This window comes from Diadema antillarum, unplaced genomic scaffold, assembly GCF_040938485.1.
Source record: "Diadema antillarum isolate AM-2024a unplaced genomic scaffold, OU_Dant_1.0 scf00000119, whole genome shotgun sequence".
NCBI classification, from domain to species: domain Eukaryota; kingdom Metazoa; phylum Echinodermata; class Echinoidea; order Diadematoida; family Diadematidae; genus Diadema; species Diadema antillarum.
Genome location: NW_027271008.1, coordinates 1,577,726 through 1,604,344, shown reverse-complemented (window position 1 = coordinate 1,604,344; position 26,619 = coordinate 1,577,726). Strand labels below are relative to the sequence as shown.

The following is a 26,619-nucleotide window of genomic DNA, read 5'->3' as shown; positions in this document are numbered from 1 at the left end:
AAACTACGAACGAAAGTACAGTTACTTTTTGCAGCGGTCGGCGGTGGTGATGGTACACCGGTGATGATGTCTCTTAGAACTAATAAACATTGTCGACGTCAGTGATTTTTACACTGCAAGTTCCTCTACCAAATGGGTCAGGAGTAAGACAAGTGGCGTATCTCGCAGTTACATGTTAATTGTCATCCACTCTGAAAGACAGCGTTCGCAGTTAGCGAAGAGGTTGTCGTCGCGACTTAGCTGCTCAGCAACTAACCTCCGGATACCTCCCAAGGACTGCATCGGCCGCTTCCCCAGTGCTCTCCGAGCAGGGCCCGTTGGAGTACGGTCGTCGACAGCTACTCCACGCATCGTGCGTGAGTGAGGATTTCATACAGATCAACACACACAGGTGGGAGACGAGAGTGTACTTCAAGGCATGCCATAACTCTTCATTAATTCTGTGTTGTGAAGCTCTGGCATGGATTTGGTGTATACATCAAATGTGACGTGTTATCCCGGGGCGCTCCTTACGACCTTAGCTTTCACGTGTGTTCATTTGGATTAGAGATATTTAGACATCAATAATAATATCATTCATGTGATATGATACTGAGTGATAATATTGTGTATGTAGAAATACTACAGAATAGAAATGAAGACAGATGGTCTGCTTACATAACATGGTTTATTTTTTAGGTGTTTCATTTGGGTGCAACTGAGCATCTTAGAGTTAGATACAGATCTGTATTGTATCTACCTCCCTCTCATCTGATGACATTTGCATTTAAGATTGGTCACTTTATCATTTTCAGTGTTCCAATCTCTTACTTGCCTTTACTTCAGCTCCAACATTAGCCTCCATCAACGCCGACAATCACCATGGCTTTCAAGAATCCCTTTTCTGCGGACTCGGCTATGAGTCTGGTCTTCAACTCTGTCATGAGCAGCATTCCACACACGGAGTCCTACATGTGGACTGTGCGCAGGGAAAAGCCCCAGAAGTATGCAGCCATGGCAGTCATTGCGCACGCAGACTTGATGAGGGTCTACCGTGATGAGAAGAGCAAAATCTTTGAATGTGTGCTACACCCACCGGTAGAAACCACAGAGGTTCACAGGTGAGGTGCATTGCCATTGTTAATAACCATTTCTTGTCTTAAACCCAAAGGTTCCAAAACAAGAGATATGGCATTAGGGTCACCAATCCTGCAGAACTGTGCATACATGTTTCCAGAAAGGCATTCAGAAAATCGTGGATCCACATCGCTGTCAACATAAAACACCTGACCTGTTCCTTTTACCGCCACAGACCTTTCCCTTAGTTACCCATTGAAGACTAGTCCCGAGTATACTCGGGCAGGTGTCTATGGGAATCCTGTGTCATTGCTAAATCAGCTCGTCCTCAAGGGGTTAATAATGCCATCAAAACCCATCTTTTAAAAAAAAAATGCTGGCAAAAACCTAATCTTGGTAAAGGTAAAAAAGTCATGAGCCGTTCAGTTAATTTCAATGAACTCCCTTTTCGCCATAAAATTTTATTCCCAACACTCACACATCTTATTTTTTTCAAAGGAAATATGGATCAAGATGTTCATAAGAATTATTGTTCATTGCTTTTAATGCTTATTACAATCAGGTTTATTTCTGCAACAGATTATGAGTTCAGGAAACTGTCATTTCTGATTTGGAGAGACAATGCCCACCAGATATGACTTCTTCAAACTCTCCTTCATCTTTAATTTTAGGCCCGGATGTGGGACAAATTCATCATGTCAGGATTTGAGATTCAGCAGTTACCTCATGCACATAGAGCGAATAAATCTACTTGTAAAAACTTATTTATGTCAGGATGAGAATCAGTAGTCATAATTCACACGTTTACAACTTGTAAGATTTATGGCAGCGTGTTTGTGTCTCTTTCCAGCTTATTCCGGTTAACGAGTGAAGATGACGCCCTTGCCAGGTTCATACTGCTCCATCAGTACCTCCAGCCGTTCTTCAACATCTCACCTCGACTTCATGACATCACCACTATACAGAAGCTCAGCGATTTATCACGCAACTCAGACGACTTCTCACCAGCTCATTTGGCAGTTCTTGCAAAGCTCAGTGACACCTTCATGGGACCCGAAATATTAAAGTGAGTTTGTTTCAGTATTAATTTTCTTTGAATGTTACAGGAATATCCACAAGTCAAGGTGATTAAATGATAAACTTTCCTTGTGTTAACCCTAAAAAGACTGGGGGGGGGGGGGGGGGGCCTAAAAGGCCCCCCTCAACATTTCGCGCGATCACTCTGCAACACGCAATGCTCTCGCCGCGATGCTGTATGACTTTTTTCTTTTGAGTTTCCCGCACATTTTGACACCAAATTTGTGACGCCCGGGGGTACGGTTCTGAAGTTACATAACTTTTTGTACATGCACGTGAGGCCGAAAACGGCTCAAAAATGTGATTTTGTGTACAAAGTCAATGCAAATTGAGTTTTTTCACATGGTTCATATAAATATGCTTATTTTTACTTTCAATGGCTAAAATTAATTTGTTTTAGAAGTATTATGCTTCAAAAAGTGTCGCCACAAATTTTGTTTAAAAAAACAACAAAAACAAAAGGTTGAAAAAACAAAGAAATACATAAGAAATTCATGAAACAATAAAATAAATAAGAAATTAATTTTGATACCGAATTTTTTTTTTCATGTACATTTGCTAAGAATGCCACAAAGAATAATTAGACCAAAAATGAGCACTTCTGGAGCTTAATTTACTGATTTAGATCAAAGAGACTGATTTCTCGCATATATTAGCATAATTAATCAAAATAAAATAAAAGAAGATTATTTCGGAAAATTTGAATATACGCTCTTGTAGATTACATCGCACACTACCATTGTGCAAATTTCCGCGGCGATTGCGCGATCCACGGCCGAGATCTTAAGGGGGGCCCTTTAGGCCCCCCCCCCCCCAGTCTTTCGAGCTACCAAAATATACGTAGCCCAGTCTTTTTAGGGTTAAGCTTTTTGAAGGGAAACTTATAAATGCTTCCCTTAAATTGCCACTAATGCCTTTGCAGGAGACCTACTTGTAGATGATTTGCAAACTTCTGTAGGTTTATTTAGGAAGCAAGCACAACCAAAACCAAGCATGAACAAAACAAAAACTGTACAAATGCCCCATGTGACACTCCATAGTAGAAGGATTTAAAATCAAATCTATTGGATTAACTTTTAAATCTGTCCTTGGCTGTGGGTAGTGACCAGCAGATAATGTCATAGAATAGATCTTTCATTGGTTAGCATAGCAATGAATCCAGAAAGGTTAGAAATCAATCTCTTGTAGATTTTTTTCTCATGTCTTTTCAGTTTATTTGTCGCTCTTGAAGGAATTGACAAGTATTCTTTTAAATCTAACAGAACTATGTGTTAACCCGGTGAGGATGAACTGATTTTGCTATGATATAAATTTTCTCATCTACCTGCCCAAGTATACTTGAGAAGTTGAGACTTTAATATCTTCAACAGGTTAAATCCACAGAAGAATTTGAAATATGTGAAGTTCAGTTGGATTGCAGTAAAATGTAATGCTCCTTTTCTTCTAAATTCATTTGGATTCCTAGTCATATTTCATAGGATTGATTAAGCAGTGACATTAATCTTTCAGGATCAATATTTATTATTCCCTTTTCAAACCAAAAGAGGACTACTTTACAATGGTGATACAAGTATAAGAGCTAATTCGGGTGTACAATTATAATAATCTGAATTTGATTACTTGTACAATCAAGTGCTAATGCTAAAAAGGAAGAACTCATATTCCCTAATATTGCAATTTCCAGGTGGTTTAAATCAAAATATGAAAAAATTATCAGATTTTACTACGCATAGGACAAAATTGTAACCTGCAAAGACTAGTCAAGAGTATTCTCGGGCAGGTGTAAATGGGAAATGCGTGTTTATGGGCTAAAAATTGTTATTTTCCGGAGGTGATTTAGTTGAACTTACAATCTGCATGTCCCTGTAGAAAAGGAAAGGCTGTGTGAGAAAGCTAGACAACATCAAATGGGACATACAGCGATACTAGCAACAGCTGAAAAGTGGTCACTTGCAATACACTGAGATAGAGAAGAGAGCAGTAGTGGCATCATTTTTTTTTTTTTATTAGTGAAAAAGAAAAAGAAAACTTTCTTGACTTGAATCTTTTACTAAATTTCACCTCAGTCTACCAAAACCTTGTACACAGCCAGGTTATCATAAAATACTTTTGGTAGACTTTCTACATCCTGGATCATGTTCACTACAGCTTCAGCTCTGTTGCAGCTGTCCTCCTTGCTGTTGATATTGGACGATACACTATGTACGTAGATGGCTATGTCTTCTTGCAAGGCACAGAGATCCCCTGAAACAAAATCAAACATAAAGTAGAGACGAGTTTACAATTTCTAAAGGCATGTGATATATCCGAGGAAGAGTTCCTTAGAAATAGCTCTAGGATTGGAAGACAAGTACTGTAAAACAAGGAATGTTCACGTGCACTTTATTTTCACAAATTTCGCGAGCGCCAAGATTCGCAAAATTAAAATGCACGCGGAATTTCTTATCTACACTATATGCTTTGAACGCCAGTGGCAATTCGCGAAAATTTCATGCCACGAAAAAGGCTGTCGGCTCCAATTCGCGAAAATTTCGTGCCACCAATATATCATGTTTTACAGTAATGATTGTAATGCCGCATTTCACAATTTATTCCCCCCTCCCAAATTTTTCATTTCACTTCATTCTGAAATAAAGGAGTATTGTGGACAACATCATGTGGTACAAGAGTTTCACATATCATCTTATTTGGAATTTAACTCACATTCCCCTGAAATTTTCTAATCAAATTGTGGGTAATCCTTGTTTTCCATGTAATCTTTTCTGCCACAGACACATCAACAGCCAGAAATGTGTGGGAGGAAAGACCCCTCTCCTTCTGGCCATTGAGTGCGGTTCTAAAGAGAGTGTAGCGCAGCTGCTGCAGTGTGGAGCCTCGATAGACATCGTGGATAGCAAAGGAGAGAATGCGTACCATTACGTTGCCCGCTTACCAAGATATGGTGATGTTATCATGAAGGTAAGTTCAGTGATGCCATTCCTCATCTCTTTTCTGTTGACTTGCACTATTGTGTTCAAGGCGATCATGCAATTCATTTAATGTAACTGTTAGCAGCTGACTACCTTTTTGTCTTTTTCACTTCACTTTTCTTTCAAGTGGAAAAGTTGATAGCTTAAAGGGGATGGCTAGTAACTGATCAGTGGGAATCAGTGGGAATGCTGAGGGATGATTGTTCCAATCCTTGTGGGATTCATTTAAGAGTACATTATATATCCATTCTTGTGTGAAAATTATTTGCTTCAGAGTGGTCTCATATTCAAGTAATGTGCAGTTTAATGTTTCCAGGTAAGCGTCCCTGGTCAGTGACGGGGCATTAGTCTGCACATTACTTGAATATGAGACCGTTCTGAAGCAAATCATTTTTACACAACAGTAGATATATAATGTACTCTTAAATGAATCCCACAAGGATTGGAACAATCATCCCTCAGCATTCCCACTGATTCCCACTGATCGGTTACTAGCCATCCCCTTTAAAGTGCAACACATGTTTGATAATAAACTATGTCATTTCTCGCAATAAGAGTCAAGAGGGAAAGCTCACTTAGCCAACTTCCAACTCCTCAAAACTCCATGAAAAGCTTCATTCATCCGTGTTATTGATTCAGATTCTGCCAAAGAGGAAAGAACTGCTGGACAGGCCCAACCAGGCTGGACAAACAGCCCTGCTCCTCGCCTGCCAGCTGGAGAGGTTTGATGTGGCAGTCAGCATGGTCAAAGCTGGGGCCGCAGTGGACATGACCGATAAAGTTGGCTACCCCATTCATTATGCCCTGAAACGGTGCCACTTAAAGTAAGTCTAAGTAATGGTTTCAAAGGCCACAGGAAGTTTGGGAAAATTTATCCTAATATATCTGTGCTGATAATTTTTTTTTTTTTTTTTTGAGGCTTATGTTGTCATAGGGAGTTCCTGTGTTTGTCTTTTCTTTTTGGATTCATTGTTCAGGTTTATGTGCTTGAAATATGGTTAATTCATCGTAGGTAGTTTGTGTGCACTTCTTGATTCATTGTTCAAGTTTACGTGCTTGACATGTAATCAGTGCATTGAAGAGAATCTAGAATGACTATGAATCACAGAATTTTCTTTTAATATATTTTATTAATAGGGAATATCAGACCTTGCATTAGCCATGCAAGTGTTTAACAGTGAATATTGAAAGGGGGAAATTGTCTTCACAGTTGATATTCTTGCTAAACTTGAGTCTTCTTATCTTTATCTCTGTATTGTCATGTATACATCACATGTAAGTTATTCTTGTGTAAGCTTGATTGAAGAAAAAAGATTGATTTCAGAAAATGCTTTGGTACCAAACTCCTTTCCAGTGCTGCACAAGCAATATTTGACAACCATCGTCACCACGGCAAAGTGCCCTGTTCCAAACATGGTGGCACTCCGCTGCACTGGGCCAAGAGTTCGGACTTCATCAAGCTGGTCCTGGAGCAAGACCACGATATCAACGCCATGAGCAAGACCAAAGACACCGCCCTCAACATCATGATCAAGCGCAACCGACCACTGTGCGCCCTCACGTTGGTTACCAGCGGGGCCGACCCCAACATTCCGGACAGCAATGGCAACATGCCTCTTCACCATGCTGTCAAGGTAACATCACAGTTTTTACTCTAGTTTATGTCCTCAAATCTCAAACTCACATCTTAAAGGGGAAGTCAACCCTTAAAATTAGTATGATTGAGTAGAAGCAGAAAAATGAGAGGAAACATAACAGCAAATGTTTGTGCTAAATTCTGGTGACATCTGAGCAAGTTGTGACTTTTTTGAATTGATCAGTCAAGCATGAATTGGCAAGTCCGTAATGTAGCATATGAGCTCACCATCTATTTGCACTGTTTATGAAATTCCATAAAGTCTCTCTTGTTTTCATCATTGATGATGGGGTATACTTTTTTGCATTTACAATGATTTTATTACAAGGGTGAATGTAGGAATGGAAATTTACTTGATGGGAATATAAAAATTTCTTCTCTGTATTAGAGAGTAAATAGGGATTGAGCGCTCATGTAACATCAGAGAATTGCCAATTTGTCTTTGATTGATCACATCTTCAAAAAAACAACAACAACTAAACTTTCTCAGTTTTCAGCAGAAGTTGCCCAAACTTTTATTGTCTTATTTCTGTAATTATTCTGATTCTATTTACACAAACTACTGTATACGCTATATATTTCGCGTGGATTTTATTTTCGCGAATTTCGCGAGTCGGGAGCTATTCGCGAAATTAACAACACGCGAAAATATTACCTTCCAAAATGAATCCCTTGCCTTGATGATACGAACATTTCAGTACTAGTATACCATGTCACGGCTTACCGAACAGACCATACTGGCTAAGCTTGTTTACGCATGTCCACGTCTACTTACGAATACTGTAGAGAGCCAATCCATTATCGCAAGGGGACCACTCGTCAGAAATCTAGCGCGATGGACTTAACCACTTCAAAAATGTTGAATTCTAACTTACTAGTTCGCAGAGTTTGGTAAGTTTTTTTCATGCAGTGTATAGTATCATTCTTATTTGCTAGTAAGTTGAAAATTCACACTTTCTTTGTCACTTCATATTTTCTCTGGTCCCCCAATCGCGAATTTAACCACTCACGAAAATGTGTGACAGCGGCAATTCGCGAAAATTTATGTACGCGAAAATTATAGCGTATACAGTACTTTTCCAGGTAAATTTCCTCTTTTAAGTGTCATTATTTGCATCCCAAGGAGTCATAAAATGGATACCAAAATGACTTGAAAGGTATTGTTGGAATTGTTGTCTTAGGTTGTCACATTGATAATGTAGCTCAAAATACTCTTAACTATTAAACATGACAGGTAAATTACCTGTCTCAAAGACACTAGTTGTTAGAACATAGCAAGAGATAGATAGATAGCTAGATAGATAGATAGATAGATAGATACATACATACATACATACATACATACATACATACATGCATAGATTGATAGACAGATAGATGGATAGATTGATGGATAGATAAATAGATAGATAGACAAATAGAGAGAGGGGTGGGGTTCAGATCGAAAGGAACTACTCAGTATTATCAGTCAGAGGCAGAGCTATGGAATTTTCTTTCTAATTTCTTCTTAGAATAAAGATCTCCAAGTCCTTCATCTGCTGCTCTCGTTCGGTGCTGATGTCAATGTTGTGAATCACAAGGGGGAATCCCCCAGGCACTGGGCTGCAACAGACATACTCAACACCATTGGAGGAATGATGGGTAAGGTCTAATGGTCCTTTAGGTTTCTTGAAGGCATGTCAAATGGGACCGTTCAGCTCAAAACTAGCAAAAAGTTGCAGATTACCATTCTGTGTACTGGTCATTTGGGTTGACTGAATCAAATCTGTAAAATTTGTCTTACCTGGGAGAGTAATCGTTTCTCTACCTAGGCTACAGTCAAACTTTGACAGCTTGATAGGACAAACTAAAATCGAGGTGTTGGCAATTTTTTTTTTCTGGACTACAGTATATGTATATTTTTTTTTTCCTCTTTTATTTTTCCAGACAGGTGCTGCTTTTACTTGGAAGTAGAATATGTTTTCATTCATCTTGAATCATTCATTATGATTCATTTAAATTGAATTTAAAGATCTTTAAATCCTCTTTTTACTTTTCATATGAAACTGCACCTTCTAACTCTCTCTTGGGTGAAACACTTTTTGAGTGGGTTAGGATGGTCCAGTTTTAACAAGTTATACACAACTTTTAAGCTTAGAGCTCACTATTTTATAACTATGCAGAAAAGTACGAATTAATTTTGACCTAAGTTTTTGTGAGTTTTGAGCTGGGTGGTCACGAATGATTTCAACTTCTGAATATAGTGAGATAAAAATAAAGTTCTACCAATGTTGTTTTGTAAAAATTATACCCATGCGTAATGAAAAGGATAAACACTAACAAATAAATAAACATCTTTATTGATTTGTTTGTGTGACCTTGATTTAAATGTATTGCTCAGGTCATTTCACAAGATTATTGTTTAATGTACTGAAACCTCATCTCGGGGGAAGACCTCCCGCCCCCAGATCTATTTGAAAGCTGAATAGAAATATATTTACATGACAAATAATAGTTTTCTCTAATGAGTAAGGTCTAATGATACTTCCTGTTTCTTGCAGGTATGTCATATGATTTCAGCTTCTGATTGTCATGAGAAAAAAAAGTTCTACCAATGTTGTTTTGTAAATTTCTGAATCACCCAAACTATACCCAGGCCTGGTGAAATGGATAGAACAAAGACTATGAATTGTGACCCACTCAAAAATGATTGATTATGAGCCATTCATTGGCCTTCTGAAAATGATTGTTTAGTGAGCTGCTATGCACTATTGCAGTAGGTATTCAAAACACACACAAAAAAATAACAACTTTATGGGTTTGTGGTTTGACCTAGATTTAAATGTATTGTTCAGCCAATTTCACAAGATTTTTTCATTTGTATGTTTGTTTGTTTTTTGCTTATGTTCTATCACCTCATTTCAGGGGGAAAACCTTTCCACCCCCAGTCCCTTTAAATCTGAATAGAAATGTATTTATATGACAAATGAAAGCTTTACTTGAATGTTATGCACCATTATAGGAAGTATTTAAAACAAACAAACACACACAAACAAACAACTTTATTGGTAATGTGTGTGGCCTTGAATTAATGTATTTCTCAGGTAATTTTGCAAGATTTTTATTTATTTTTTAAATGTATAATTGCCTCATTTCGGGGGAAACCCCCCCCCCCCCCCACCTCCAGTCCTCTTTGAAAACTGAATAGAAATGTATTCATATGACAAATAATAGCTTTACCGCAATATGCTATATTGTTATGCCTGTAGGAGGCGTTATGTTTTTGGGTTGTCCATCCCTCCATGAAATTACAATGTTTTCTTCATGCAGCTTAATGTACCATTGAAATGGCTCAGTGTATACGCTTGATTAAACTTGGTATATATGTTTGTTACTGCACAATGAGTATTCAGGAAAAGTTTTGGGTCATTGGGTCAAAAGTCAATAGAAAATATTTAAATGTCACTGTTTTTGTCCATATTTTGAAAATGGCTAAAAGTATTGTCATGAAAATTGGTGTTTTACGAGGTAGTGTTTATTTGTCAATCATGAAATCACTGTTTCACATTGGCAAGATGTTCTCTAGACCTATTGGGAAAATCATGCTCTATAGAGGAGGCATACTATTTTTAGTTCCACATTTGCTGTCATATTAAGAAATGTCATTATCTAGCATTATGTGTCATGCTAGTTGTTTTGATAGCTGTATGTATTTCCTGTTGTTGTTTTGCAGGTATCAACTCAGAGGTGATATATACTCTTCACGAGTTTGGAGCGGAGCGTTGCAAACCGGGCACCAAGGGCTGCCAAGGGGGATGCAAGCATGGTGGTCAATATAATGGCATGGCCCCGAAGAATGATGTTGACCAGATCGATGCCGGAGCAAAGGGTGAGACGTGATCCATGATACTGTTAAAACTTCCCCTGTTCTTTGTTTGTGTTTGCCACTTGGCACAACCGTTGGCATGCTTTTCAGCTGATCATCAAGGATGTCCAGATAGTGATGAAAAGGAATTACCAACTCCCATAATCCCTTCTACATCATAGCTGACTTCCAGAGGAAGTAACTGTGTTATTGTTGAACCTGAGCAGGCTTGACTGGTGGCTTTAATTACATCTAGGGTTTGGGGGTTGTTGTGTTCATAAAGGTCAACGTATTAGTGAGTTTCTACATACATTAACCTCAAAATCTTACCAAGCATGAGGAGCCATATTTCATTATTGGAGGGAGGGGAGAGGAGGAAAGGGGTTGTCCACCAACTTTTCTTTAAATTAGCTACATAAAATCTAATTGCAAATCACAGAATTTTGCTTGCAATATATACACAAGTGATCTTTTTTGTACTCCAAAACAGAGGATGTTTATGTTTCAGTTTGCTCTGTCAATTGCTATGCAGAAAAAAAAAAAAAGACAAGGATGATATCTTTGGTTGCTTGCAGAAAACATGAATGGCTATTTTGAAGTATCAACAGGACTGTATGTTATATGATTTAGATATTCTGTTTTTGTCCCCGCCGAACGAGTTCGAGCAGGGGACTATGAAACGGGCTCCGTACGTGTGTGTGTCCGTCCGTCCGTCCGTCCGTCCGTCCGTGTGTCCGTGTGTGCGTCCGTGTGTGATCAAAATCTTCAATTTGCTACTTCTCTGTCATTTATGAGCCAATTTTGATTCTGTTTGCTTTATATGATAGCACTACATGGGAGCTTTGAAACTTCTACACAGAATTTCGGTCGTGACCTTTGACCTTGACCTTTGACCTATATTGTACATTTTGCTACAAAATGCTACTCCTTCGCCATTTCTAACCTGATTTCGATTCCGTTTGCTTTATATGATGGCACTAGGTGAGGGCTTCAAAACTTCTACACAGAATTTTGACCTTTGCCTTCTTTGACCTTTGACCTTGATTTTTGACCTATATTGTACATTTTGCTACAAAATGCTACTCCTTCGCCATTTCTAACCCGATTTCGATTCCGTTTGCTTTATGTGATGGCACTAGGTGAGGGCTTCAAAATTTCTACACAGAATTTTGACCTTTGCCTTCTTTGACCTTTGACCTTGATTTTTGACCTGTATTGTACATTGGCTACAAAATGCTACTCCTTCGCCATTTCTAACCCGATTTCGATTCCGTTTGCTTTATGTGATGGCAGTAGGTGAGGGCTTCAAAACTTCTACACAGAATTTTGACCTTTGACTTCTTTGACCTTTGACCTTGATTTTTGACCTATATTGTACATTTTGCTACAAAATGCTACTCCTTCGCCATTTCTAACCCGATTTCGATTCCGTTTGCTTTATGTGATGGCACTAGGTGAGGGCTTCAAAACTTCTACACAGAATTTTGACCTTTGACTTCTTTGACCTTTGACCTTGATTTTTGACCTATATTGTACATTTTGCTATAAAATGCTACTCCTTCGCCATTTCTAACCCGATTTCGATTCCGTTTGCTTTATGTGATGGCACTAGGTGAGGGCTTCAAAACTTCTACACAGAATTTTGACCTTTGCCTTCTTTGACCTTTGACCTTGATTTTTGACCTGTATTGTACATTGGCTACAAAATGCTACTCCTTCGCCATTTCTAACCCGATTTCGATTCCGTTTGCTTTATGTGATGGCAGTAGGTGAGGGCTTCAAAACTTTACACAGAATTTTGACCTTTTCCTTCTTTGACCTTTGACCTTGATTTTTGACCTGTATTGTACATTGGCTATAAAATGCTACTCCTTCGCCATTTCTAACCCGATTTTGATTCCGTTTGCTTTATGTGATGGCACTAGGTGAGGGCTTCAAAACTTTTACACAGAATTCTGACCTTTGACTTCTTTGACCTTTGACCTTGATTTTTAACCTATATTGCACATTTTGCTACAAAATGCTACTTCCGGCGGGGACATATATTACGCACCGCGTAATTTCTACTTTTCCTTGTTTATTCTCAGTTGAACTACAGTCTTCATCAATCTGTTGTAGAGATTAGTCCTTCATTCAAAGTTACCTTCTTGCAGATTGCTGTCTCCCTGTATTATAAATCAACATTTATGGCTCACTTTGCCTGCCTGTTATGAAACCTTATGTGTCTATTCATGTGACAATTACTAAGTACTAGTACCATGTACAAAAGATTTCTTTGAGAAAAATCCATGGGGAAAAGCTACAAATATTATGTATCGACATGATCTGTCTCACATGGAATCATACTGGTATTCAGTGAACTTCTTTTGTTGACCTCTCAGCGTTGAAACTACTGTAAAAGTGGATGTTTTCATTTGAGTTATTTTCGCGCTCGGCCGGGTAAGATGATTTTCGCATGTTTTTAATTCCATGGAATCAAGACACCGAACACTGGAACATATGGCAAGCAAATTTATGGGAGTGCTTTTATTTTCATGCTAGTTTCTGGTTGCGCGAAATGCACGAAAATTTTAACACCTCAAAAATTTTCACCTTTACAGTAGATGAAGTTTGTACTCTGAAATGCTCTTAAATTAATAATTCCACACAGTTGCAACAATCACTTCTCTGAGTAATGGGTTCCCGTATTAATCTTTCTGGAATGCAGTATACGACAAATACCTGACAGAGTGTGTCAATGAAACATGCTCAGCAGTCTCGACCCAAAGACGGCCACTACCTGGTGGTGTCGATGCTCCGGATAGCGCTGCCATGGAAACTGATGGCTTGCCAGACCCATCCTGTCGGCGTTCCAAGGATACGGTGCTCTGTCTCGATGGAGGCGGAATCAAGGGGCTCATTTTGACGCAGCTTCTGGCTGCCATCGAGAAGGCGTCTGGGAGGAAAATCACAGAAATGTTTGACTGGATTGTTGGAACCAGCACTGGAGGGATCTTGGCCATAGCGCTGTCTCAGGGTAAGAGCCATGCATACTTCTGACTGGATAGTAGCAAGATTTAGCTTGAAGGTCTGTGGGTGTGTCTGTATGGGTGGCAAACAATAAGAGTCACTTAAAGGAGACCTCCGGATGATTTTCAAATTTTTACATTTGAACCACTATAAATTAGTTATACTAAAGACAGAGTTTCAGAATTTACGATAATTGGGATGAAGAATAAGAATATTTTCGAAATTTATAACAAATTGCAATGAACAAGGATGATAACATGGCAGAGTCACCTTAAGAATGCATGAGTTGGGGCTCAAAGAAGCAGAACAAAAGAGGAATGCATGCATTGCTTATGCACAGGTGAACTCGCAAGCAAGCAGTTTTGTAATGGAATTACACAGCTACATTTCTGAAATATGTGAGTCTCATATATCATCATCCTTGTTCAGCGTAATTTGTTTAAGGTTTTTCAAAATATTGTTTCTCTGCTCAAGAACCACAATAAATTCCACAAATCTATCATGGAGTCATTGATTTATGTACTACATGATGTGAAATTACAAAAATCGTCTGGAATGCCCCTTTAAGTACAATAGGTCATATCAACGCAATTAGCACTTTTGAACAGTGAGTAATTAAGTATCTTGCAAAGGCGTGTGAATTTTGCTACTCTCAAACCTTTTTGACTCCTGGACTTGCATACATATTCCTTTTAGGTTACTCTGTGGAAGAATGCAGGAAGCTGTACATGGGACTAAAGGATGAGGTTTTCGTTGGTGGGAGGCCGTACAATTCAGAGAAGCTGGAACAGTTCCTGCGGGATGCATTTGGAGCTGACACGCCTATCGACAAGTTCAAGTATCCAAGGTATGTCATGTTCAAGTGTCAATGTTCAATATCTAAAAAATAATAATGATAATAAAAAAAAGTTATTTGTATGGCACTTATCACAAAAAAAAATCATTTGATATCTCTTTGCACATTGAGGGAAGGAAAATAAAGAAATGAAGGGAAATAGATATGAGAGAGAGAGAAGGGAAAACAAGGTAAGATAAAAAGTGACAAAACTTAGATATATTGTGTATCAACAAAAAGCCTAGTAATATTGACAATAGAAGGGATATCCCCAATTGACATTAAGATGTGAAACAATTATTTGGTTAGCACTCATGCTCTTTTTAATCCAGGTACAGCTTAAAGTACTTGTGTATGCAAGATCTAATCTAAAATATCACTATGAATTGGTTGTGCAGATGACGTTGTTATTAGTTGATAAAATGCCAGTGAAAAGTGAAACCTGATATCGTCTGGTGTCATGTGTGTAAAGATGCCTGAGATTAGTATGTGTGTATTGTAATATGTCTTAAGATGTAGCCTGCAGTCCATGAATATGAATGCAGAGAAAATACAGATCGTCACTGGGGTGTCAGTACCTCGTATACAAAATGTCAAATATTCAGCAGACCAAAAAAACATGGTAGCCAAAGCGCTAAATCAAATGGGAGAGCCTCTCCTTTGTCATGCCATGGTGGCTTCATTTTGGGGGTAAGACAGCTAGGATTTTGACAGGACATCACTGAACTGATTATCTGACCATTTATCCAAAAAAAGTTGTTTTAACCAAAATTTGAGATACAAGATCTTGTCATCCCAGCAACGAAATATCTCTTCATGGGTTAATCTTGGTACACTCAAGTTCAAAGTCTGAGACATCTCGGTGGCGAAACATGGGAGAAGAGGAGATAAGAAGCTCTGCAGATCAGTACAGTCGATACAATTAATGGCAGTGCTAAAATGTCAATATTGCAAGTAAGCATCATTTTTGTTAAACATATCTAATATTTTCCTGAGGTGTGTCGTAAACTGACAACACTTGTACAATCTCTTCTCTCGTCTCCTCCAGAATAATGGTTTCTGGAACTCTTGGGGACAGGAGCCCGCCGGCCCTTCATCTCTTCCGGAACTATGAAGCACCGGAAACGTCGTCAGCGTGGATAGCAGCCAACCAACCTCCTTTCCAACCTGTGCTCAAATCCTCAGGTGAAGACCAGTTTGTTGCCATGGTGATATGCCATCACCATCCACCAATTTTGTTTTGTTCCAAAATTATTTTTGGTTGTAAACAGGACATAGCCACTCATCATTTCAATCATTTTTATGACCATGATTTGTAGATACGGTTCCATGACATATGCTTCTGCGATAGTTGCTCCCATGAAATTTCTGCACACTAAGCCAAACAAAACCCTAACCCTAATCCTAATCCTCATATCAACCTAAACATGAAACCCTATCACAACTCTAACCCTACCTTAAGTCCTTGGAGATAATGAGACCAGAGCACTTGTGGCTGGAGCAAATGTTGTGTCACCGTAAATACAGTGCACTCCCGTTATAATGAACATGGTTATAACGAAAGTCCAGTTTACAACGAAGTAAATATTCAGGCCGCAACATTATCCACTCTATGTATTTTTGTTGCTTATTTTTTCGGTTATAACAAAATTTTGATATAACGAAAGAGAACAGCTGGTCCTGCGGACTTAGTTATAATGGGAATCCCCTTTTCAAATTACCAAAGCCAGAAGCTCTCACAATGAAAATGTACACATTGATCCAGTGAATGGACAGATTAGTGAAACACTCATCAAAGATTTGAAAAAGAAATAAGATGATCCATTAAAAATTTATGGATTTTTTTACAGTCTTATAACGAAAGAGAACAGCTGGTCCTGCGGACTTAGTTATAATGGGAATCCCCTTTTCAAATTACCAAAGCCAGGAGCTCTCACAATGAAAATGTACTCATTGATCCAGTGAATGGACAGATTAGTGAAACACTCATCAAAGATTTGAAAAAGAAATAAGATGATCCATTAAAAATTTATGGATTTTTTATAGTCTTTGTCAATTCCGTGTGTTGCTGTCTCTAAATGGATCTCATGACAGTTTGTAATGTCAAAGCAAAAGAACAATAGAAGATTTACAAGGAATTTCTTATGATTTATTTTCTGTGATGATATTGAAAGAGTGTATGACCTACAATTTTAGCTCTTCCAGAAGGCATGGATAGTGATATTTACCTTCACATATCTCATCCACAGGTGAAAGGAATATGTGCTTTTTAGACACTTTTTAGATGGGGCAAATTTCAGATAGGGCAAATTATTTGTTTTAAAGGGCCCCATTTTTCTCTCTCTTCTTTTCTGTAAAACACAACAACAACTTTTCAGACACACAAAAATTAAGATTTGTGAAAAAAAAAAGTTTTATGTTTTCTTTAAATGTCATTTTGCATTCAATGAATCCACAGGTATGTTCAGGGAAACAGCTCCTGTAATAGTTTGTTTCTACTTCAGTTCTGCCATATCACTACACTGGCTAGCTGACTTACCCTGGGGAAAGATGTCATCTGTTTCTAATCTGTTTGTTGTTGTCACTGTTATTGCGTTTAGTGATGTCATTGTTGTCTTTGTTTCCATTGTAATTGGTTTAAAAAAAAAAAAATTTATCTTGGTCTAAACTTACAACTGTATTAGTGGAAAGATGAGCACAGAAAATGGGATTCCATCGGGAGTCGAACCCGAGACCTCCGGATTGCTAGACCGGTGCTCTACCGACTGAGCTATAGAAAGCCCTAGTTCAATGTTCGTCCCAGAAACCCTTAATTCTCAATGCTCGGGTGGTCAGAAGCTATAGCAGTGTGTTTGTGTGTGACACACACGCACACACTTGAATCTGGCATAAACCCGAAGGATAATTCAACTTGGGGATAAATGCGAGGGATCACCGAAGTGATGCAGCTTTTTGTCAAGTTAAGTAGCTGTCTATTAAGAGCCACATGTGCTTACTTTACCATGCATAATGTCTAGCATGGGAAACAGTGTAATATCTGGATGATATAATGATATGTTTTCCATCATCATTAGAACAACTCGCATGGCGTGCTGCACGTTCCAGCGGAGCTGCTCCTACGTACTTCCGACCAATGGGACGCTTTCTGGACGGCGGTCTGATTTCAAATAATCCAACGCTAGATGCGCTAACTGAAATCCAGGAATTCTACATGTACAAAAAGTCACAGGTGTGTGCGTATATTTGCTGGTTGTGTTTGATATTTAAAAGTGTTCTTCTGTGCATTTTAAAGTCCTCATTCACCAAAATGGACCTTAACTGGCCTTTTAGTAACCTGAGGATGACTAAACAAGCATGTAACAATGATTGATTCATAATCATACTGAGATTTTCTGTCTGAAGGGGTAACCGTTACTCTTTAGACAACCGAGGACACAATCAACCCTCAAAAAATCAAAGAAACTGCAGGTGATCCTGTATTTTAGCTCGAAATAACGATAAATACATTCTGTTTTGACTCTGGACAACCTCTCAAGGCCAAGTTTAGTGGCAGATATCAGCTATTAAAGAAGGGTTTGCAAATTATGACCATTTTCTGCAAATGGGGAAAAAAAAATTGACACTTGACATTCGACAAAACTGGATCTTAGATTGTCTTGCAGCGAATATATACTGACTTCCTGACTTGGTTTTGTGAATAGAAGGAATTTGATTTCTTTCTAGCTATGATATACTATTAAGTACGGTCATAGATCCAAGCAGTGTGTAGACAAACTCATAGAAAGTCATAGCATTTATGAAAATGAATACTGTAAAAGTGGAAATGTTCGCGTTGAGGAAATTTTCGTGCATTCCCCACAACCTTAAACTAGTGTGAAAATAAAAGCGCCCTTATATTTTTACTTGCTATATGTACCACCATGTAATGTCTTGATTCCATGGAATTAAAATCACGCAAAATTCATCTTACTCGGCCGAGTGCGAAAATTTACTCACCCGAAAATATCCACTTTTACAGGTGTGAATAAGTTCTCTTCTTATTCTGTAACGAAGTAATAAATGCACGTCCCCAAATTTTCTTTGCAACTGATTGACAAATTGCCCTACATCGACGTAAATAAGCACTGAATTGATCAGTGTTTTAGTAGTAGCCATGATAAAAAATCATGGGCGTACATACTCAAGCAGGATTCGAACCTACGACCTCCTGATCACTGGACAGGCGTCATCTCCATTAGACCACCGAGCTTTCGCCCGACAGCAAGTGTTGGTTCTAATCCTTATAGCATGCAGCGGGTACTGCTTTTGTTATTCAAATTCATGAAAATTCTTCCGTCGAGGTGTTTTCATTGCAACTGATTGACAAATTGCCCTACATCGATGTAAATTTTCTTCTGATCTATTTTGTGCCTTCTAGGGTGAGGAAGCACGTCAGATAGGACTGGTGGTGTCCCTGGGCACTGGACTGGTTCCCCTGAAACCCATCTCTCATGTGGAGATTGTGAGACCAAACAGTGCTGTGGACCTGATTGGGGCGGCCAAGTCCCTGGCGGGCGGGGCCAACCTAGTGGACATCATGGTGGAACAGGTGAGAAGGGCCCTGGCCCGCTGGATGCGAGATTCATCTAGGATTCATTATTGGCAGTCAAATAGTGTTGTCATTGGACTGATCAGGAGCATCCTCCTTCCTAATTCTTCCTTTTAACCCAAAGACTGGTTGTAGCAGAAGTTTTGTGAGTAATGGGACTTTAAAGTAGGAGGAATTTTTGTTTGTTTGTGTGTATTTATCCACCAATGGACAGAATATCTTGATAAACAAATACTTGAAATGCTACATAAAATACTTTCATTCTCATATATGCAGCATTTGTATAGACATTTTGAACAGAAATAGAACATTTTGTGATTATCATGTTCCATCAAATGAACGAGTCTTGAATTTACAGTAAAGTCAAACCTGTCTATAGCGGCCACCCAAGGGAGACAGAAAAGAGTGGCTGCTTTAGAAAGGTTATCAGACATTTTGTGTGCATTGCATTGTGAACAATGCCAGTATTGATCCAGTTCTTGCACAGTAGCATGATCAGGCCTACTTCAAGCAAGATTTTCACTATCAAGTGCATTACTATGACTTAAAGATAATAAAGAAAAGTTTTGGTACCTCAAAAGTTTCCCTGAATTTCCTTGTCTTGGTTTGTGTTTCACGTTAAAGTACATTGTCTGTGAGAATTACTTGCCCCAAAGTGCTCTCATGTCTTAGTAATCATGCAATAATGGTTTCGTACCAGAGCTGTCGCCGTACGGCGTCGATAAATATTGTACGAAACCACTGACTGCGACCAGCAGCGTGCAGCCCATTGTACGCATAGCTAGCTGTGACCAGCAGCCCCATACGCATAGCGTAATGGGGCTTTGCATTGTAGCATTCAGGATCATGACAGAATTAGTATCGTGGGTAAATGGCAACTTAAAATCCAAAAATTTCTTTGATTTGAAGACTTTCCAATTAAGTTGAAGTATTGAAAACAGGCTTCGAACAATGTTTGGTTCTGCAAATAGTCCCTTTCTTTTCGGATTGATGACTGAATGTGACTCGGTCGAGAGGACCTTGGGAGAGCTACTACACTGACTACTACTGCCAGCGCATGCGCACACAAACATCTTATCCGTTGATGGATTTGAAATTTGTGCGCATGTGATGTGTTCGCATGCACTGGCTGTAGTATTCAGTGTATGGTAGCTCTCCCAAGATCCTCTCAACCGAGTCACATTCAGTCATCAATTCGAACAGAAAGGGACTATAGGCAGAACCAAACGTTGCCCGAAGCCTGTTTTCAATACTTCACCTTAATTGGTAAGTCTTCAAATTGAAGAATTTTTGGGATTTTAAGTTGACATTTATCCTGCGATACTAAATCTGTCATGATCCTGAATGCTATAATGCGAAGCCCGATTACGCTATGCGTATGGGACTGCTGGTCGCTATGCGTATGGGGCTGCTGGTCGCAGTTAATTGCATGATTACTAAGACATGACAGCACTTTGGGGCGAGTAAGTCTCACAGTGTTAGTTATATGAAAGGTACTTTAACCTGAAACACAAACTAAGACAAGGAAATTCAAGGAAACTTTTGAGGTACCAAAACTTTTTATTATCTTTAATGGTGGGTGAATGTAGCGGTGGCCATGACTGAACGCTAGCCACGAATAATAGGCACTGCTGCAAAATGGAAAAACGTGTTGAATTATCGGCTCAGCTGCGGCTCCGTATGGGTCTGTGGCCGCTATAGACAGGTTAAAGCCCCGGGTTAAAGTCTACCATGGGAGGCAAAATTGGTGGCTGTTGGCCGCGTTAGACAGGTGGCCGCTATACATACGGTCTATAGCATGGCTTTTCTCCTAGGGGGATTTTTCAGTGGCCGCTTACGGCAGGTGGCTGCTATAGACAGGTGACCGCTAAGGCAGGTTTGATTGTATGTAGATAGTGTTCTGATTTGCCTCTTGTCTTTTGTCGTCCTAAGGTGTGTGATTCTCGGATGCGGTCTGTGGACCGAGCGAGGGCATGGTGCCACTCCATAGGAGCACCCTTCTTCCGCCTCAGCCCCCCGTTGAGTGCAGACATCTCCATGGACGAAACAAGAGATCACATGCTGCTCAAAATGATGTACGACACGCAACTCTACATCCAGAAGAACAAGGACAAGATTGCGCAGTTGGCAAATGTGGCGAATTCTTTGTGAGGACGCCGTAACAAACCTAGATGACCACATCATGTGCCATAGACTGACATAAAGTATATATTCGTCAAACCTATTATCACAGCAAATTAGCATTTCGTTTTGTAACTGCTTTAATATGTGACTCCTAGAAATTAATTAGACTCTGCTTTTGTGCAAGATTTTCTCAATAGAACAAGTGCAATGACATATATGCCTTATTTTTTTTTTTTGTATGAGAGTGTACATAATGATCATAACATTCTCATTGTTTCTTTGATATGTTATTCAGACAATTTTGTGTGATTTTTGTTAGCTGAAGATTTTCATTATTATCACATTTACCCTCTGCTATTCCAAGGCTCAGAGTGTGTGATAGGTAGTAGCGAAAATCATAAATGATTTGAAAGTTCTCACATTTGTTATTGACCTAGATATTTGTCAGTTTGAAATCAGTCATTTCTATACATGTTTCTATCCATGTTTTATTACATACAAAAACACATATTGTTTTACTCGTAGTAACTACTTATGTTATAATATTAACAGGCTCACATGAGTTGGCTGTCAAACCGTGTCATACTGTTGGAATATTCTGGTATCTCCCATTCTTTAGGCTGTGTACGATAGACATTGATAAAGCTAATGAAGTAATGGTGTGCATAGACACTTTCAAAATTTAAATTTTGCATCAAATCATGGATGATTACATTGGTGAAGCTGATGTCACAAAGCGCCAAAGTGTTTGTTTGGGTTGTTGTTTTTTTGTAAGTCCTGAGGAGCTAAAGCTATTGTTTCGCTGGAAGGAGAAACCACTTTTTTTTTAATACATTATGCTACGGGTTCTTTTTGCACAGTGCATTTTCATGCATGTGTATTTTTGTGACAGTGTGTTTCAAGAGGCATAATAACAAGAATTTGTTTATATGAGTGTGAGACGCACAAATCATGTACCACAAACATGTATTGAAATTTCTATAAATCACCACTATCTGTCAAGGGAGACGAAATGTGGCCTTACAGATTTATAAGCAGTTTTGTGACCAGTTGAGCTTATCAATAAATTGTGTTGTACATGTCAAATGTATGTCATGTCATACTAAAACTAATTCATACATTTTGTATTGTTGTATCTCAGACATACATGAATGCTAAAAACAGGGTATGGTTCATAGTTTCTTAATAGTTAGTAATGGCATTGGCCCTCAAATGGGCAGCTATATGAGATGCAGAAGCTGTGGCAGAAACAATGGTAATGGGGTGACTGCTTAGTTCATAGAAAGACAAGGCTCAACCTCCAGTTTGTGGCTGCTGCACACCAGTAGAATATTTCCAATGGGAGCCAAATCAGATGGCCTGTAGCCACATTCAACATGTGGCTGCTGTTGTGTGTTATGTCCTTATTGCACATTTTCTCTCAAAGAGAGCTAGTAGCAGCTGCACTAAGCAGGTGGCCATTACGGACAGGTTATCACTGAGTCAGTTGTCACTGTATTATCTTAAGCACACCGCACACTGTACGACTCACGACCTTACGACTGACAGACTCTGGATCCGAAATAAATCACAATAGCCTCAGAATAAACACGTTTGTTTATTTCAGATCCAAAGTCTGTCAGTCGTATAGTCGTGAGTTGTATAGTGTGCGGCGGGCCTTAGATGCTGCTTCAAGAGGTGGGGAGATGCAGAAATAATAAATGATTCTTGCAAAGACAGGATAGCAATCTGCAAATAAATAGATCAACTAGAGAAGCATTCTGAGAGCACAGACCTCCGCCAAGCAGCTAATTTTCACCAATTATCTTGTTCTTCCATAGAGATCAGTGAAATCCACCCATACATATGCATGCTAAAATTGCTCAAATTCCCAATACAGAGGCCTTTTGTTACGTCATCAACCCTCATCTGTGTGGCGCGCCTCGCAGTAGAGCACACACTTTCGTGCGCTTATGAAAACCTCAAAAATGTGCAGCATGATCTCCCAAAGTTCATTGACCCTACCTGCCAAAATATTGAAAATCCTTCGTAAAATCCATTAACTTTCCGGATCACTACCAAAATTTTATCATCTGTTCCTTGTGTCATTCTCAACCTTTCCTGCAAGTTTCATCCAAATCCGTGCACAACTTTTTTGAGTCATTTTGCACATGGGCAAACAAACAAATGGTAACGAAAACGTAACCTCCTCCCTTGGTGGAGGTAGTGAACATTAGGGATATGAAGTAAAGTGTTGACATCTCTATCACAAAGAATGAACAAAGTGTGCTGCATGATTTACCTTTAGATAATTCTTCATCAATCATGACTTAAACAAATATTATGGACAAAAAAGGATTGTATCCTTTTGTGACAAATATGATATGCAGCTGCTTTTATGATGTTCCAGTGGGTATGAGTTTTCATTTAGATAATAGTGCAATGTAATGAAGTTGAATATAACATTTGACACAATATTTCCAAGCGGTCATTTAATGTATAGGAGGTGCACTTAATCATGTACTCATTGATGACATTTAATTGAAATGAAATGTTATCATAGCTGTTGTATTTATTTTTGACATGTTAAAGTTTGCTGGTGTGCCATGATCTATTACTCTCTGACACTAAATCATTCCTTCAAGTAGTTGAGTGGCATTTATCTGGTTAAGGTGTCTGGGTAATGTATCAGTAGCCATTAACATTTTCATTTATATGTAGCTTGACATATCCTAGTACATGTATATCAATTTCAGAACTGTATAAACCTTAAATTTAATATACAGTTAAACTCGCCTAAGTCGACGTCGCATATGTCGAATAATCGCGCAAGTCGTAGATTTTAAAAAGTCCAGATTTTTCCCCATTGACTTACGTGTATTAATTCACTCACAAGTCGAATTTTTTAAGTCGAATACTCGCCTAAGTCGATGAAATTCCAAGAACACTTTCACGGAAAAACCACTGAATTCACCTTGCCTAAGTCAAATAAGATTTTATTGTGTAATAAATCATTGTCAAAATCATGAGATGCCAGTTTTTGTTTACATACAATATATACCAAAAGAAACTTTGCGTTAAAAACATTAACGTTTCATTTACGCAAGCGGTTTCACCTGAATCGTTATTAACGCAAACTAACGATCGGGAAAATTAACGTTTGTAGTAATGATGAGTAACGATCCCAATCGCAAATTAACGATGTTTCGTTGACATTAACGATAGTAACGCAAGAACTCACGCGAGATTTTGGTTTCCGTTACCCAGACCTGGTGAAAGGACGACGTATCGCCTCTGCCGAGTGTAGCGATCTATGCCTTATATACCTAGCGGAGTCTTTTCGCGAATTGTATCACGATTCTATGCGACCGGGGTCACCAAGAACGCACGCCGTGCCAATAACAACAACAAAAAAGCCCGATGTTTGCCTTCAGTTTTGGAAATGAACAGCGGTAACAATCGGCTCCATAAGATGCTAGAATAAATGTCAGATGTTTGCTCTTAATTTTGGAAATGAATAACGGTAATATTCAATGTGGATAAAGCGTCTTGCTAAAGGGCAAATATCGGGCACACCGCTCCAGCTCTCAGCTCCAAAGTAGACAACATACATGTACATTATACACGTGTATCACATGCGTGGTGTAACTGTAAGTCGCACAAGTCGAAACTCACCTAAGTCGATGTGTTTTGCTCAGTCCCGAGAAGATCGACTTATGCGAGTTTAACTGCAGTGTACTTACCTTGCATACCAGTTGTATACAATAATGTTTGTGTCCTTAAACAATCATGTAATGTAAAATTATGTGTAGTGATCTGTAATTTGTAATTTATGTACTTCATTTTCATCATACTTTAAATCAAGATAGTATAGTGATATGTTATTAAGCTGATTAGGATCAATTTTTGCCTTGTAACCAGCCAAGGAATATAATTCAAAATGACTGTAAAGAAAACACTTGGATCACTGCGGAATTTGAATATCAAAGATTCACTTTCAAATGAAACATGGGATAAAACTTTTGTTTCCAGAATTGCTTATGACAAAACATGATACCGAATGTATGGGACTCTGACAAAGTCATTATAATTGCAAAGCTCTGTGAAGTTGCACAATGATAAGAAATATGCAAATCAGTAAGCATTACACCAAGTTTATGTAATGAAGCAATGTTAAGCCACTTTTATTGCACACCATATCTGTCGATTGTCTGTATGTATAACTTCTTCTTAGGTGTAGGAGCATCATAATTGTTATCATAGTACACTGTAGTGATATTATACAGAAACTCAAAAAAATGTATAACTTTTGGACAAAGTGCGCCATATTCCTCAAACTACAGTGATGTGCTCTTGTAATGTTGCTGCATTCACTTAGTCGACATAATTTTTTTATATACACCATGTATTTCATTCCCATTCAACAAGAACATAAGCTTTATTGGCATATGTTTATTATACACTTCTAATTATGAATTGCATACTCACAGATGAATATCAAAATATCAGTATGTGTTTATGAGAACTTTTGTAAATGTAGGCTACTTACATTTTTATGCCATGTTCACATGTAGCTACATAAATGCCTAATACCTTGTCATATGAATCAGTTCTTCCAACATGGAGATTATGTCTTCACTTGTAGGGCTTTTGAAATGAACGTAAATACTTGCCTTGTTTTGTAGGATATGTGAAAGAAACAGAAAAATTATGTTGATAGCATAATGCATAGGTTGCCTACAGTGACATGGTTAATGTTGGACATTCAACAACAACTATAATTAGAAATCCCTAGAACCAGTGCAGGGCTTACATATGTTGTTCGACAATGTGAACACTTAGTAATGTTCAATAAAATCAGCATAATATGCTCAGGCAAACCTATGTGCATTTTCTCTCTTCATTACTGTATAGTGTAACAAAGAGTTTACAAACAATAATATGGATCAACTGAAGTGTATTTACAACTTTACCAAGGTGTACCAAGGTACATCAGGGCTCCGTTTCATAAAAAGTTGATATGATAGCAACTCTTGCTGGAATGGCAATTGTCATGGTAACAATGAGAATCCAGCTTTGGAAGTTGCCATTCCAGCAAGAGTTGCCATCCAAGCATCTTTTATGAAAGCAGGGCCCCCAGGTGCCAGGGAATTGTTTTTAGGGTGGGGCAGCAGGCTGAGGAGCAAATGATTGACCTCCCCCACTCACCACCAACCCCCCCCCCCCAATAAAAAAAAAGAAAAAGAAAGAAAGGAAAAAAGGAAAAATAGTTCTGTGACTCTGAAGAAACCTATACAGAAAAATAACAAATCCGTCTGTAAACAGAGGACTTTTATATATGTAACATTAATTCTTAAAAAATTCTTTATAGAGAGGGATTCAGTGGAGTCAGATAAAGTCTATGCAGAACATATATCCACAGCAACAAATATACACTGATCTTTCGGTCATAGTTATTCCATGCTACATGATGTACCGGTACCTAATTGGTACAATCATTGT

At 38.6% G+C, this 26,619-nt stretch overlaps 1 protein-coding gene across 1 annotated transcript; it reads left to right on the top strand.

Annotated features, from left to right (window-relative positions):
* Positions 1 to 63: 63 nt before the first annotated feature.
* On the top strand, positions 64 to 23,918 carry LOC139720013 (85/88 kDa calcium-independent phospholipase A2-like). The gene is made up of 14 exons (XM_071631391.1): positions 64 to 391; positions 826 to 1,100; positions 1,907 to 2,122; positions 4,905 to 5,091; positions 5,742 to 5,926; positions 6,457 to 6,736; positions 8,250 to 8,379; positions 10,451 to 10,606; positions 13,290 to 13,598; positions 14,288 to 14,438; positions 15,475 to 15,611; positions 17,501 to 17,655; positions 18,844 to 19,014; positions 20,947 to 23,918. The coding sequence occupies exons 2-14, from the start codon at positions 862 to 864 to the stop codon at positions 21,163 to 21,165; spliced, it is 2,535 nt and encodes an 844-aa protein (XP_071487492.1). The 5' UTR covers positions 64 to 391; positions 826 to 861; the 3' UTR covers positions 21,166 to 23,918.
* The last annotated feature ends 2,701 nt before the right edge of the window (positions 23,919 to 26,619 follow it).

What these genes read in the sequence shown, in the direction of transcription:
- LOC139720013 (XM_071631391.1), top strand. Translation starts at nt 862, where the DNA reads ATGGCTTTCAAGAATCCCTTTTCTGCGGACTCGGCTATGAGTCTGGTC. An exon ending in GATCGATGCCGGAGCAAAGG is followed by an intron (nt 10,607 to 13,289) that starts GTGAGACGTGAT and finishes TCTGGAATGCAG; the next exon opens with TATACGACAAATACCTGACA. An exon ending in GACAAGTTCAAGTATCCAAG is followed by an intron (nt 14,439 to 15,474) that starts GTATGTCATGTT and finishes CGTCTCCTCCAG; the next exon opens with AATAATGGTTTCTGGAACTC.